This window comes from Drosophila melanogaster, chromosome 2R, assembly GCF_000001215.4.
Source record: "Drosophila melanogaster chromosome 2R".
NCBI lineage: Eukaryota > Metazoa > Arthropoda > Insecta > Diptera > Drosophilidae > Drosophila > Drosophila melanogaster.
In genome coordinates this window covers 5,245,780-5,261,311 of record NT_033778.4, presented here as the reverse complement: position 1 = coordinate 5,261,311, position 15,532 = coordinate 5,245,780, and the positions used below count along the sequence as shown (strand labels likewise).

The 15,532-nt window shown below is 37.4% G+C and overlaps 2 protein-coding genes and 1 long non-coding RNA gene across 6 annotated transcripts in view, besides 15 other annotated features; 1 reads left to right on the top strand and 2 right to left on the bottom strand.

Moving 5' to 3' along the window:
- Window positions 1–448: part of a mobile genetic element that runs on past the window's edge.
- The window catches only part of d4, a 36,962-nt gene extending 34,654 nt beyond the window's left edge, over window positions 1–2,308 (bottom strand). Inside the window, exons 1-2 of the mRNA NM_165425.3 lie at window positions 2,088–2,308; window positions 1,141–1,513 (exon numbers count right to left, since the gene is read on the bottom strand). The gene's annotated coding sequence lies outside the window, so the exon portion shown is untranslated. The remainder of the gene's footprint in view (window positions 1–1,140; window positions 1,514–2,087) is intronic.
- Window positions 211–416: a mobile genetic element.
- Window positions 794–1,143: a mobile genetic element.
- Window positions 1,906–2,244: a mobile genetic element.
- Window positions 2,309–2,344: 36 nt separating the features above from the next.
- Window positions 2,345–2,394: a mobile genetic element.
- Window positions 2,395–2,425: 31 nt separating this feature from the next.
- Window positions 2,426–2,615: a mobile genetic element.
- Window positions 2,616–2,828: 213 nt separating this feature from the next.
- Window positions 2,829–3,016: a mobile genetic element.
- Window positions 3,017–3,094: a mobile genetic element.
- A 106-nt stretch (window positions 3,095–3,200) lies between these two features.
- Window positions 3,201–3,308: a mobile genetic element.
- Window positions 3,309–5,366: 2,058 nt separating this feature from the next.
- Window positions 5,367–5,441: a mobile genetic element.
- Window positions 5,442–6,016: 575 nt separating this feature from the next.
- On the bottom strand, window positions 6,017–7,367 carry lncRNA:CR41443 (long non-coding RNA:CR41443). 3 transcript variants are annotated; one of them, NR_073828.1, is made up of 2 exons: window positions 6,847–7,367; window positions 6,017–6,791 (listed from the first exon to the last, which is right to left on the bottom strand). It is a non-coding gene; the product is annotated as a long non-coding RNA:CR41443 (long non-coding RNA). The 3 variants fall into 3 exon arrangements; NR_073829.1 differs by having other exon boundaries at window positions 6,017–6,783; NR_048044.1 differs by having other exon boundaries at window positions 6,017–7,367.
- A 2,922-nt stretch (window positions 7,368–10,289) lies between these two features.
- Nipped-A overlaps window positions 10,290–15,532 on the top strand; it is a 73,058-nt gene continuing 67,815 nt past the window's right edge. For both annotated transcript variants that reach the window (NM_001103722.3, NM_001316406.1), the window contains 2 exon segments: window positions 10,290–10,583; window positions 15,175–15,360. In NM_001103722.3, the coding sequence (NP_001097192.2) occupies window positions 10,347–10,583; window positions 15,175–15,360 (423 nt within the window). In that variant the 5' untranslated portion in view covers window positions 10,290–10,346.
- Window positions 11,875–12,738: a mobile genetic element.
- Window positions 12,991–15,532: part of a mobile genetic element that runs on past the window's edge.
- Window positions 13,698–14,143: a mobile genetic element.
- Window positions 14,147–14,540: a mobile genetic element.
- Window positions 14,575–14,614: a mobile genetic element.

The window sequence follows — 15,532 nt, the reverse complement described above, 5'->3', positions numbered from 1 at the left end:
TTATACGCGTTCTCGTCTCTTGTTTTTACTCACACAAGCAAGCAAATTATATTTTTAGATTTCTTACGCTCTAAGCGGGAGTGAGCGGAAAGAGAGTAATTTTGGCCGTCACCAAAAAAGTGGCTGCATAGTGCCAAACCAATGTATGGCCGTTACGCATCTTGTTATTCTAGTGTCTTTGGTCCAACCGTAGTTGCAAATGGTGAAATACACTATTTGGCATAAGTATTTAGAAATATATTTGTTTGTAACTCACTGTTTACTTGAAGAAAATTGTTTAATAATTTTAGTAAATAGGTAGACTATCGTAGTTAAATTATGTAATATAAACATATCATTGATTTAGGAAAAATTATTTTTTTTTTAAATTAGAGGTGACATACGTATTTAGACAAATTATTTAAATTGCATAAATTTCCGTTACGCATCTTGTTATTCTAATGTCTTTCGTATACCTCTCTTTGAAGCCTTCCCATGAATGCTTTTATTAAACTTTTTTAGTGTGGAAGAATAAATTGTTTCGTTGCGCTGTGGAAAAAGAAGGACACTGTAATACTTCTTTTCCTGAACACGAACATATGAACATATTCCAAAGGAACAGCTTGTCTTCTGTAGCCACTGAAATGCGTTCGGTGTGATAGGGGTATATAAAGAAAACATATGTATATATATATAACCATATTTAGAGAAAGAGAAATTTAGAGAAAATATTTATTACCCCTATCACACCGATGTATACATTTATATATATGTTTTCCCTATTTTTTATTATTAAATTTTTATTATTTTATTAAATTTTTTTATTCAATATAATTAAACAATATTTATTTTACTTTTAATTTAAAAAACAAATTAAAAATATTAAATATATAAGAATATAACAACAAATTCCAAGTTTACACACTTTTGAGATTGTCAAGAAACTCTACACATTTTGTTTTCATACTTTGTTTTGCTCATTTTCTTAGAACGAACACAATTTTTCCGTTATTTTTGGATTTGCATTGCCTTTTACAATGCTTCTATTGAGATTTTTTTGACTTTGCTTGCGAACTTTTGCTGATCAAATGTGCTTAAAGCAAATTATTAAATTTAATATTTAATAAAAATGCCTGGAAAGAGATTAACTTTTGAACTTACCCAATTCTGTATTCTGTATGAATATTGTAGTTACGTATGCACAGAAACTAAACATTAACTATTTAAAGTCATTTTTTAAATTTATTTTATTATCTTTACACATGAGTTTTACTTAAGATAAATTTAATTAAATTTTAATTCTCATCACTGAAGATATTTTCCAATAATATTGGGCTATCATCATCATCGCCATATTCCTCAAAATCAAGTGCATCATTACTGCTTGGTGGTATAAGTGCGCCGTTAAATACATCTTCCAATTGGTCTTCTAGGCCCATATTCGTGGCGATTCCATAAAGTAAACGTAATAGTACAAGTCGAATAAAATTTGGGGTGCTAACGTCGTTTTTTTGCCTACTCAGCTGCCTTGAATCTACGGATATCATTTTATTTTTTACAATCGGTATCATATTTATATCATTGCCTTTAATTAGATTCTGACTTAAACAATAACAAGTTATAATTGCAACGACAGTACTCCAGAAATTTATGAGCATGATTTAAGTTTAAATGTAAAAGTTGTTATGTAGACTCAAGTTTAACCTCAAATGTTCCCATCTTATTTTTATGGGACAGCTTATATCCATACATTCATATATGTACATATATATTTATGTACATATATCACATAAATAAACCGGTTAAGAAATACATGATGGTAACGAAAGCTTCTTCGGAATATAAATGTACAATCAAATCTTGAACAGTTCCGTCCACCAGCGATAGTATTTACCTATATCTATATTTGATCTGATAGTCTAGTTCCCCGTTACTCAGCTAGTGGAAATGCAAACGCGAAATTTCATTATTTTTCCGGGATATCGATAGATATTGTGGAATAAAATTAAATATAATTTACAAATTTTTCAAAATTGTGGACTTGGCAATTTTAGGTGGTTTGTGGGTGTGGTAATTTTTTTATTTTTGTAAAATGCAAACAAACTTACATTGCTAATAAAGATATGAAATGTCTATGTCTATGTCTCCAAAATCTGCATGCTCTTAGGCAACCTTCTAGCTTTTATAGTTCCTTAGATCTCGACGTTAATACTGACGGACAGGGCCAGATCGACTCGGCTTTTGATCCTGATCAAGGATGTACATTTTATTAAGAAACTGTTTAAACACTGTAAATTAAGTTGAAAAAAATTAAGAGCCCTTGACCCCTATTCTTATTTGCCCTTGTTTCATCATTTCAAGTTAAGATGCCAGCAATTTTACCATAGGAACTGTATTATCACATGATAATAAACCAATTACAACGAACAGAATTACAGTACAATATAAAAATAATTATACGCAATTGTTTCGGCAACCAATTACTTTTGTCCATCACATTGAGTCCTTTTCGAAACATTAAGTGATCATAAACCATGGCTAAACAATATTATGGAACCTGATATGAAATTACAACGTTGGCGAATAAAACTTAGAGATAAAAAATAAAATATTTTGAAGGAAAACTAAATTATGTCTGGCGTTAAAAATAAAAAAAAATATGATGAATTAAGAAGAAAATATTTCAACAGCAGCAACAATACACAGTGCATCAGAAAGTAACCTAAATTATATTAAAATCTATTATTACATATATCTGTATATTATATATTGATTTAACTAAAGTTAAAATCATATAATACTCTGAAATGACTCGAAGATTTTTTAATAAAATATTTTCTAAACCACAGGGTCCCCAGAAATAGGTCGAATATCCTTCTCCCTATAGCAGAAGATGAATTTGTTGACGGATTGCTAGACTTATCGATGTCGCAAGCTCTTTGTCGATTTTTGGATCTATGTGTTGTAACAAGTCCGGAAAGTGTTTCTGACTAGAGTAGCACCTCTTACTCTTACTACTTTCGAAGTGACAATCGACCAAGGGCACAGAGATCGACCGGTAAAGTTGCGCGCATAAAGAGGACGCACTGTGAACTAACGGTACAACTGTTGGACCGAGGGATCCCGCGCGGCCTATAAAGGGACGACGCAAGTGCAGCTCGAGGCATTCAGTCACAACACGCGAGGAGCCGCACGTACGCGAGGACGTATCGACAGGACAACAGGATCAATAGTCGAGTCGATCTGGATATGTCCGTCTGTCCATGTGAACGTCGAGCTATAAAAGCTAAAAGGTTGAGATTCAGCACACAATTTCTATGTTGCCACGCCCACTCTTACAAAAGACGAGGTTTTGTAGTGATTTCGAACGATATATTGTTAATGGTTTCAGCGAGAGAGATTCTGCATCGATGTATATATGCTATACACGTATCACTAAACAGCTGTACCTGGTCTTTGCATATTGAGAAAATTTCCTAGCCAAGAAATATAGGAATTGAAATGCACACACTATTTGAATATCTTTGTAATATATTACGTTCTATAAATATTCAATTTCTATCGGAATACCAATGTCATTATGGCATACAAATAGGTATTGCTGTTATGGGATGTTGGACATAGGGAAGCACCGCTCCCAGAATAGGGTGAAAAGGTGCCGTGCTCTAAAGGCAAATGTTGCAACCTCCTGTCCCTTGGTCTATCCCGGCCACTCCCACCAGACACTTGTTAAGTTTCCACTAACGATCCGCGCAGTCGCCAGGTTTACGCCACCGACCTCTGCTCTGATCGGTCGCGCTGTTACCACGACTGCTCAGCACTTACGAATGCTCCGGGCAACCACTTTGGACTCAACGGAAAAACACCAGGTTCTGGTCTCGATTCAGATACCTGTTCCTCAATTCGATCTACCTCCTTGTTGACTTTCACAGCTGTAGCTCCCTTGCTGCTAATATAGGCCTCCTTTAGCCATTATTCCTTGATGTCTGCAGATCCAAAGTCCACGGCATTTCCGTTTGCGTCGTCCAAAGTCCAGCTTAGTAGCGGCAGGTATGTACTCTCTCTTCTACTGGTGTCCTGCTCCATTTTTTGCAGATTCACTCTCGCTCTCCACATTGAATTCACCCAAAATCTGTTTTTGTAGACTCTCGTTCTCCGATTGATCTCCAGACTCTTTTTCTCCAAACTCTCTGTCTACGAATTTCGTTTCTATAAAATCCCTTTCCCCAAACCCTCCCTTTTGCAATGTCGTTACTACGGGCTGATTTGTTGCGTAATTGACAACAGGTAGGGCCTCGTTCCGCAGTTATCATCTGCATTGTGCGGAATTTTAACTCCTCAGTAGGAACTTGGCTCCAGTGGCGTTCTGATGTAATTTCTTGAATTTTTAGCAATTCGATTGCCTATAAAGTTCTACAACGTGGCAGAGTGATTCCAATATAGAACAATTAGAGATTCGCATAAGTACTAAGTTGGCTCTCTGTCTGCGAAGATTATAATGATTTTTTGGTAGAGTTGTGCGTACCAATGCGCTCCACTAAATTCTACCTTTGGCAGAGATATCTTCTTGGTGGGAGCAACTCTGGAATTTTGCCCATCTCAGTGTGTGTGCGGAGCTGCAGCATCCATACGCTCTAATGGAGGCGTTACAGAAGACGTGTATCTGAAGAGTGCGTCGGTCGGAGACAATATCGTGGTATCTCTACGGACTCCAATGACGTAAGCCACGCAAGAAGAGATTTCCAAACTGTATAAATGCCTTGTAGTACTGAGTCGTCCCAGTGTAGCTTGAGCAATATCTCTTGCACATGATTGCCACGATGATGATGGAAATAACTTATCCCAACAGATCAAACAGGGAAGATGTTGTCTGAATCTATTCTTGGTGAGAACGAAAACATGAACGTGTCCCGTACTTGGTCCCATTTAAGGCCAAGCGTGTTTCAGCATTTCGTCGTCCAACTGTATATGTTTGAAACTTGTCGTGACTTCATTTCCATTTTGCAAGTTTCAATTGGCCATTCTGTTAAATCGCTTTAACTTCCCCTTTGATTTAATTTAGTTCCCCTTCCGTATTCGCTCCACCCGGGAAGTCATACACATAGAATGTCGATTTTGTGGCTTTAGCCTCAATTGTCAATTTGTTCATAAATTTGTCAGCTAGATATGACGGTATAGCGATGTATACGAAAACATTGGAAAAATGTCTAAAAGATCTGTCTGAATGGTGGTAGGTCGGATCAATTTCGTTGCTCCGGCGTAAGTGCATTCTCACCAATGCTTCAAATCTGTAGGTTGCTCCGTGACAGTCGAAGCCTTTGGCGAACTTTTCGGACAAAATGTTCACCAGAGAGCATAAATCCAATACAGTCACCGAAGAACAGTCACATGAAGGAAATAAGCTTATAGTTCGTCTCATCCGGACGAGATACTGGATTCCAAAGCTGCGGAACCTGATCAAACGACTCGCAAGGTGTGTAACCCGTAAAAAAGTGCTTTCTCAGCTAATGGGTAGACTACATATGTCCTGAGCTACCCTTTCGCGACGTTTTTCGTATACAGGGCTCAACTTCGCGGGACCCTTTGACTACTATGGCTACTTTAAGTAGCTCTTAACTAAGTAACCTACTCAGGTAGCGTAACAGGTTACCTAGTCGATTTGCTATCAAAGCCTATCCTGGCATTTCAACCCTCCAGGTGGCCCCCACAGGTGGCTCTGGCAGAGGAGAGAGCAGCATTCGGAACGAAAGGGACGACGAACTTAACAGTCATGGCAGTCATGGCCTTGACAGAGAAATTGAAACTCCAGCAAACTTAAATGCACTCCTCTGTCCAGCTCACTATCTAATCATTCCGCACTGAGAGAAACTACTCTGGATTACTTAACTAAAACTTAGAACACTCTTATAAAAGTTTTTTAAACAGTGATGTAAAACTCATTTATTTAATTCATTTTAATAGTCAATAAGTTCTTAAAGTTCTTAAATAGTTATTATGTGTCTTACTGAAAGAAATCCTTTATCTCTAAGATTAATCTAAGTTTTTGCCTCAGTACCAGCCGTCTTAGGAGTTCAGTCGATTCGGCCAGAGCCATCAGACGGAACTGAAGTTAGACGAACAGATAAGTCATCCAAGTCCGTCAGTTTGTCAGACGAGGAGGAAATCTCGCATCCTTTTTCCAGCCACAAATCTACGTCCACGTCCACATCTGAGCAGACACTCGAGGGCATGAAAAGACAAATGGTTGCAAGTTTTTTACGGATTTCATATATGTATATTATTCCCATAGATCCATAATCAACACTTGGGAGGGACCGGTGTTGTAATCTATGAACTGACATTATGACTGCTAGCTTTAGGACCTTCCAAAGCCAAGAGCTCACCCGCATCATCATCTTCTGGGGCGTGACTGCATCTGAGCCTTTATAGGCAGTAGTGGGACTTCTGGCAACAGCAATTAGGGAATCGTCGGCCTCTTCATTACGCTGATCAATGGGCCGCCTTGATGTCACTTATAGCCAATCCGGGAACAGGAAGTCTTGACTGGCCATAAATTTGGCGACGTCTTGGGCATGAAACTATTTGAATCTTCCAATTGTAATTATACCCGGTTTTAATGTTTTTTGCATAATTTTATTAGTCTTGTAAATTTTGTGAGTCTGGACGCCTGTGCCTATCCATTTGTCATTGTCTAGCTATCAAGAAAAGCTCTCGCCGCTCGGCTCGCTCATGGCACTAACAAAGTTTCTAGCGTTATCACTCCAAATAGTACGTAGAATGCCTCGAAGACTGATGAATCTTCTCCTGAACAACTTCCAAATGCTGTCTTCGTGAAAAAGCAAACGAACACGGATATATAGCACTTACTTGTTTCTGGTCTCTGCCTTATGACAGAATAAGCACGATCCATAAGCTGATAGCATCGCAAAATCGATGGAACTGAAGTTCAGTTACTGAACGGAAGCTCTAGGCTGCATTACGAATCGTGATAACTGTAAAGTCAACTCCGCCCATGACGAAAGAATTGTCCTGGCATTTCACCTTAGCACTCCATAGAGATTGGGGTTATTAGAACAAGTGGATCATAGAATTTGGCCATTGTTAACAATGCAATCCGCTTGGTGGGTCGATGACTGGACGGTATTTGCGAAAAAATAAATAGAGGCTTATCTGAAGCCGGATCTCAGAATAGTCCCATCATGGACTATCGCTGTCAAACTCTTATTCCATGCCTGCTGCCTCATTCGAGCATCATTTACGGATTGGAAAGTGGCCACGCGAAAGTAGTTCCTTCACGTGACGACGAGTTCATGTCACCTCCTCAACTGAGTTCCCTCCAGAGATTTTCATCCACATAGAAAACTTTACGAACAATTTTTTCTCCAACTGAAAATGATTGTTAATGCATGGCTCTTATAGATAAGAAGGCAACTGGGTTGGTTACATAAGTCACAGTGTTCAATTTAAAAACACTCAAGTCATCCGTGGATTTCTTTCGCCAAAGGATAAACTCCAAAAAATCATCCGGGTACGAAACAGATGTGCAAAGGTCGACTCTCTGTGAAAAATTTATTTGCTTCATACAGGCGCTAGTTCGTCCGGCCTCGCAGGTGTCTTGCTGCAGCTAGATAACGACACGTTGCTACAAATCGCATAATTCAGCCGCTCAACAACAGATTTCGAAAGGAAATGCACAGCTACAAACTAGAAGCTCTTGCCGTTGGAGAGTCGCTGGAAAGGTTTAAATATTATCAGATTTGACTACTTAACAAATGTCATGTTTCACGGACAAAACGATTGGACGCTTCAACAATTTGTTCTGGTTTCCTCAGATGCGCAAATATGTAATCGGCTGCATCAAAACATGCATAGACTGCACATTCAAAGAACACCAGGTGGATAGTTACTGGAGGCCAAATCATAAATCCTGCTAGACCCAGACCCTGCTGATCATTTTGGCGAGTAGAATGCTTGACATCGTCAAAGCCATCTTTGTTGCCGGAAGACTTACGATGAGAGCAACTATTTAATGAAAATTGCACTCCACTTGGGAATAGTTCGCCTCTTGTCTAATTCAGGATTTGAATATATAGGTGCTTTCTACTGCCTGGCTCGTCGTCGTTTCAAAAGCTTGGAAGCTAAGATGGTTGAAAACCCAGCCCTAACTACGCAGTATTCTTAATTTTTACGGGAGTATATTGATCTAGGACACATGTCCTTGTAACAATCATTGGTTGCTACCGTCGGCACAAAGTTTGCCCCACCATATCGTACATAAGCAGGACAGCACGAGCACAAAGCGTGCTTAATTTATCTGCTACAACGACTTCTAGTAGCTCTATAAATAATTATATCTTGCTGGGCCACGAACAGAACTTTAAATCCATGATTCGTAATGCGGCCTAAGGCTTCCGTTGAATTGCATGGATTCTGTGATGCTACCTATCAGTTTGTGGAGCGTGCTTATACTTGCAATCGAAGACTTATAGATAATAGAAAATCCATCTGCCCTGTGCCAAGCCAGGAGTTACTTCACTATGGGCCTTAACAATTCCAAGATTAAAACTTTCCACAGCGGTTTAATTGGCTGATCTATTCGTAAACGTCAAGGAATTAGACTCGTATATTGTGGAGATCCAGGAGATGACGCAAGACATGTCCTGACTTGTCTTGTCGCAAGGATGATTTCGATCAGATTAAATACTAAATACTTGTCTCTCAAACGTTGAGTTCTGCCTCGGCGTCGAGATATATTGTAAAAGCCCGTAGCCATTTCTTCCATTCATTTCGGAGGGTTGCCCGTCGATCGCCTCGCACTGAAACGGTTTTATGACAATGGTTTTATTTCCAATATGGGACCTAGAGTTGGGGTTTATAACGAAAACAACTATTAGATGTTTAATTTGTCTTGTAATTATTACCCATCCCTAATTCAATAATATCCCCGATTTACATTTGGGGATTAGTTGTTTTCGTTTGTTTGTTTGTTGTTTCTTCTTTGGCTTGCGGAGGGTAGCCTGCTCCACCCGACCTTTATATTATTATTATTTTTTTATGGAACTCAGATTAATTACCTAGCTCTTTTCTTAATAGCTGGTAATAATTTCTTTTCTTCTATTTTTAGATTTATTTGTTTATGTGTTTTTATTAATTTCTTTTTTTATATGTTTTGGCTTGTACCACAGCTCCTCTCTGTAGAGCTCGGCTTCAAAATTCTTTATCTTGCTTTTCTTAATATGCTTTGGCTTATACCATTACTCAGCTTATTTATTTCAGTTCACTTGGCTGTCGGTTGAAGTCATTGAAGTCATATTATTAATATTGCCTTCAATAATTAGAAGTCTTGCAGTTCGATCGCTCGATCGACCGCACTGGAGTGTTAGGTGTCAACGTCGCGTTCCGATGCTTAGTTGATTGCAATGCCGGCCGCCACAGGGATCTTTTGAAATATACACTAGTCGGCATAAGTATTTTGACAAAAAAAAGCTGCACACTTGTCAGTGAAACTTTTAAATGGCTTGATATGGTAGTATTGACTATTTTTTATTTTTTGTGTGTAATTAATATAAACTTAAAAATGAACAAACGAAATTGTTTTTATTTAAATTTAAAAAGTTATAAGAAACTTAATGAAATATGATGATTTTTTGTTTCGGCATAAGTAATTTGACAGGCCTTCAATTCAAGGTAAATAAGTCTAAATGAAGCTGGATTAGCTCCTTATTGAAAAAATGAATTTGGTTTATCCGTTTCTTTCGTCATCTATGACGATATGACCCACCATTGAATATTGAATATTGAATATTGAAATATTGGCACTCCTTTATTTATTATACCATTGAAGTAATAATCCGAGCATTTCGACCGACTATATTAAAGAACATAATAAAAAATCTAGTTATACCGAATTATTACTACATCCACAAATAAACGGAGCTAAATGTTCTTGTGATTAAATCCATCACTAACAATACACATTATTTAGTATTTTGTATGTTGATTTCCCTACACGTAAATATTTATAGAATAACACAGTTATTGAAATAAAATAGCAATAAAAAACATTTAAATTTAACTTAAAGATAGACAAGCCTGTATCCTGCAGTAAACATGCAAATAAGATGGAATTAATTCCGTGCCAATTTTTAACACTGAAGGTTGTGAAAGGTTTAATATAGATGCATCTCTGTGGGAGCTCTATATTATATAAAAAATTGAAGCATTTCTAAAATATTTTTGCGTTCCTGTTTCAAAATTTCTTATATGCTATCTTGACAAACAATTAAATCGAATATATCGGTCATACAATTTCCGACTATTCCTTTTTGTTTACAGCGGTCAAGTTGTTGAACGAGTTAAAAGGCACAATGTCGGTTATTGAAAATGTACCGGTGAATACATTTCGGAATTATTTAAATATTTTAAATGATTCCTCTTCTAAAGACGAACTTAAGCTGAAAGCTACTCAAGAGCTAAGTGAACACTTTGAAATGATAATGCAAAGTCCGGCATATCCGTCGTTCTTAGATAATTCTTTAAAAATATTTATGCGGATACTTCAGGATGGCGAACCTCAGTTCATTCAAGAAAATACAATGCAACACGTAAGTTTTAAAATTCACCATTGCATGGGCCTTAAATGAAGAAACCATGTTTGGTTGAAATAACTGTCAATGAATTTCGGCTTAAATATATGTAGTTATCTTTTAAAATGCAAAGTTGAAAATATTTTGTGTTTACATTTGTAACTCCCAATAATCGGAACTTTTATGTTTGTACAATACAATTATTTTATTAATATATTTTATATACTTATTTATGTAAAGCTATCTATATAGTACTATAGGGAAACCTTTCGGTGCCCTAGTAACAATCTTTTAAAACTGAAAACCACTGTTTCTGATATTTAAAACGACCGTGCATTGTGTTTGTGCTACGCAACTTTAAGTTTTGCGCAGATATTATGCATACATTGCCAGAAGAAGTATTATTTAAAGCATAACTTTGATTGCAAAAAAAGAGTATATTTTTATTATCGATGTCGACTTCATTAATTTTAAAATTTGAAACACATTTATTATTTATTACGTCCGTAGGTTTTCTTAGGTAGTATTATGTTTGGCAAACCAATAAAAATTTGAAAGTCACATAAAATAAAAAATTCAACAGATTTCTCAAATATGTGGGCGTGGGGTGTTTTGAACAGCTTGCCGGCGGGGTAACATGCGACTAAGTCTCTGTAGACTCGGCTAGTGATCCTGATCAGCGGAAGTTTCTTAACCCATGTTGTCTGGGGCCTGCTTACATATTCAGCACTGTTCTCAGATAAAAGAATAAGCAGAGAGGGAGACTCCACCTAATGCAAACAAGCAGTATCCAAAGCGGAGTTACCGAATAATGTAAACTAAAGGTTTTTTTTTTGCTTTTACTCTACGAGCAACGGGTATAATCATATATAATAAAATATGTCATCAAAGTTAGGCTTTAAGTGTTTACGCTGATACGGATGATACTGTTCCATAATGACTCCATTTTGCATCAGTTGGCGGTGGCTATATCTGGCACGGATTAGAAGATTTTTAATGTGCCTTCTTATATTCACCCGCCTCACATCTCAAATCTAAGAAATAAATTTTACTAGAGTTTTGTCCAATGATGTCCGAAACGTGCGATCAAAAAAGGGAAAAAATATCATTGTTTTAAGACATTGCATGGATATACTTTTTTGCGGGATAAGGAAAATAATGGTTTATACGAGATTATGCTGCAATCTACAATGTCGCCGTAGAACCTGTTTGCGTAGTACCGCCTCAAATTGAAAAGGAGCAGATTTTTGCAAACTCGCATTGACTTTTTGGGACATGCCATTGAAGGTGGGCAAATGTGGCAGGCCAAAAAATATTAAAGCTGTACAATCATTTCTGGGGCTAACAGGATTTTTCAGAAAATTTGTTCCAGGATATGCTTTAATCGCGCGTCCGCTGAAAATTTTTTTTGAAAAAAGATGCACTTTTCTACATTGGTGAACATTAAGCCATACAGCAATTAAAAGACGACTCAGACATTCCCGTACGGCAAATTTACACAAGAGATGCAGAGACAGAACTACACAGTGGCTCTTTAAAGGATGAATTTGGAGCTGTGTTGCGGCAGATGGTGGACGGCAGTTTTCATCCGGTTTATTATTGGAGCAGGAAGACTTCCGAAGCCGAATGAAAGCGACATAGCTATTACTAAGAAGACAAAGCAGCGTACATAGGTATGAAGAAGTTTCGTCACTACCTGCTAGGAATATAGTTCAAGCTCATTACAGATTGTGTCGCTTTTTAGCAGACTACAACCAAACAAGACGTACCGAGAGATGTAGGACCATGGATTATGTAAATTCAAGACTTCACTTTTACAGTAGAACACCGTGCCGCAGAAAAAATTAAGCATGTTGACTGCCTTAGTCGCTTTCCATAGAGTATGAGGGTTACTACAGAGATTACGTATTAAAAAAGCCCAGCAGGACGACGATTACACGACTGGTCAAGTATTTTTGGCTTTCCAACATGTATTGTAATCGATACAGGCTCAGCATTTACCTCGATTGCGTAAAAGGAGTTCACAGAAAGGCATAATGTAAAGCATGTATGTATAACGAAAGGAGAGGCAATGGCCAAATATTGTAGAAAATGTAAATCAATTTTGGCAATCATATCCAAGCTGTCGGCAGCGGAACCATCCAAGTGGGTCAAATATGTAATGGAAGTACAACAAATAACGGAAGCTGCTGTCCGTGAGGTTGGAGATAATCGATGAGCTTCAGAAACAGAAAAATCTCAACGAGCTCGAAGAACTGGCTTTTTACGAAATTGGAAATAATTTGATGTATTCTCGTGACTCTTAAATCCTCTGTTCGGGGGAGTTTTTAAACTGGAAATATCGAACAAATCGCTGAATTGCAATATCGCCCAAGTAATAGCTGGACACGCCGAGTCAGCCCAAATAGGAGGAGCATTTGGAAGACTTGAAGCAGCAGGACTCTGGAGACTGGATTTCGCATTGGCAAGCTATGCGCCATAGGTAGAATGTAATACAACATCTGAGTTCCGTAGTTCCGCCCTTCTTGCCCCAAGTCTCAGCCCTTCAACATGTGCCTTCTGTAATGCTCCTGGGAGCGCCCTAAAAACCTGACCCCGTCTGATCAATTAAAATTAGCAAAAAGGTTCGAACTTTTTTCTGATTCACATCTGCACTCTGCGTAACGTCTGCTACTCTTCTTGCTCAGAATCTTAGTAAGGATGTTATGCTCGTAGCCACTGCCACCGTATTAGCGATGAACCGATTAGGAACATTTGTTTCTTGTCGCGCTCTTCTCGACTCTGGATCTCAACTGCACCTTATCCATCCATATTTGCATATCAGCTTTAACTTAAGAAGACGAAACCGGAGTACCGGAGTAGGCGATTTCAGTTTTGATACACATGGTTCGTCATTAAATATTTCAATGTGAACTCAAACGTCTAAATGCTCGACCGACATCACTTATGTTATTGTCTCCAATATTACCTCATGTCAGCGCAAACAAAACATTCGAAATCGCTATACAAATAAATCGACTTTTTATTTCTCGAAAAAATCGAATAAAAAGCTATTTAGCTGATTTGATATATGAAAACACGTGGCAGATGTAGCGGCTAATTCTTGATCTGATGATTTCTTAGTACAGGTAGTTTACCTTGCGAAAACAATGGATTCGTTTGGTGGATTTCTCTGATTTTTCTTTTATTACGATACATGTGTCGATTGTCACATCAAAAGTAGTATGATATGGATCTTCAGGTTGAGTAAGATGTGCTACACTGGGCAAAAACACACTTTCAGGGTTGTTGCAAGACATGCACCATTTTATCACGTAGCCAATACGTCATTTTTGGCTTTATAACCCTTTGGCATTTATTCTGAAAGCGCACAACTTTTGTATCCATATTTTTTCAATTCGGACCACTTTACAAAAACACAGAATCAAAACATTCAAGCAGGCTGTTGTACCGCAAATGAGCAGTCTGTCCGCGTAGAACTTTAGATTTTGTGTGGGAGACCGAGAAAATGGGTGCACAGTGCACTTTATGTGCCTACCAAAAATAACGCCAAACAGCACTGCGGACAACGCATGAAAACCAAGAGAGGATGCTATAGTCGAGTTTCCCGACTACCAAATACCCGATACTCAGCTAGTGGAAATGCAAACTCGAAATTTCATAATTTCTGGGATCTCGATAGATTTTGGTGAATAAAATGAGAAGAAATTTAAAAATTGTTCAAAAGTGTGGGCGTGGCAGTTCTGGGCGTTCTAGTGGACGTGGCAACATGGGTCAGCCAACTTGCGCTGCGCCATTGTCTTTAGAATCTAAATACTTAATCCCAACCTCCTAGCTTTTATAGTTCCTGAGATTCCGACGTTCATACGAACGGACGGACAGGATCAAATCGGTTCGGCTACTGATCCTGATCAAAAATATATATATTTTATATGGTCGGAAACAATTCTGTCACATAATTTTCAACGAATGTAGCTTACCCTTTTACACTACGATTTACGGGTATACCAAGTGAGTGTGCTATAGTCGAGTTTCCCGGCTATCTGATAGTGGAAGTAAGAATGTGAAAAGTTAAAAAAAAGGTTCAAAATTGTGGTTATGGCGGGTTTGACACTCCCACTCTAACGCCAACAAATCACTCAACACTGCCACGCCAAGACTTTTAAACAATTTTAAATTTTTTCTCATTGAAAAAGGTCACCTTTTTTATTTGTTGAAATTTTCTAATTATATTATCAAAACCGGACGCAGAAAAAATATTTCGATTTTACCTAATCCAGCTTCTTTGAGCTTTTGGCTTCGGTCTTTGATTGCTCTTGCTCTTCTGTGCTTGGGGTGTACACACCTAAAATGTTAAGAATATTGACTAGAATAGTACGGTTTAGGTTGACTCTGATCTGTTGATGCATGATTATAAGGCCGCAGAATCATTTTCAATGTATCCTGTTGTACACTGTTTTTATTTTTATTTTTTTTAATACAATTATTAAATAAATAGAGTTTAAGCCGCACAGCCACGTTCTAAAAATAGGTTGCTTCACATCGAAAAATAATCTAAATTAAAAATAACACAAAAGTCTTCTTATAAAATTTTCCATTTTAATTTCAGATACGTAAACTGATTTTAGAGATGATTCATCGATTGCCTATAACAGAAAGCTTAAGGCAACATGTAAAGACAATAATAACAATGATGCTTAAAATACTTAAAACTGACAACGAAGAAAATGTTCTTGTATGTCTTCGCATTATAATTGAACTGCATAAGCATTTTCGTCCATCATTTAATTCTGAAGTAAGTAAACATTTTTCATAATACTAGTTGTTCAAACATACATATACAGCTTATATTCGCATCGGAATCAAAACTAAAACAATATATTTTAAGGTATTATATGGGAGTTTTATTGCTAAGGTTAATTTTTATCGGGAAACAAAAAAAGTGTTAATATATAACAGTAGATGTA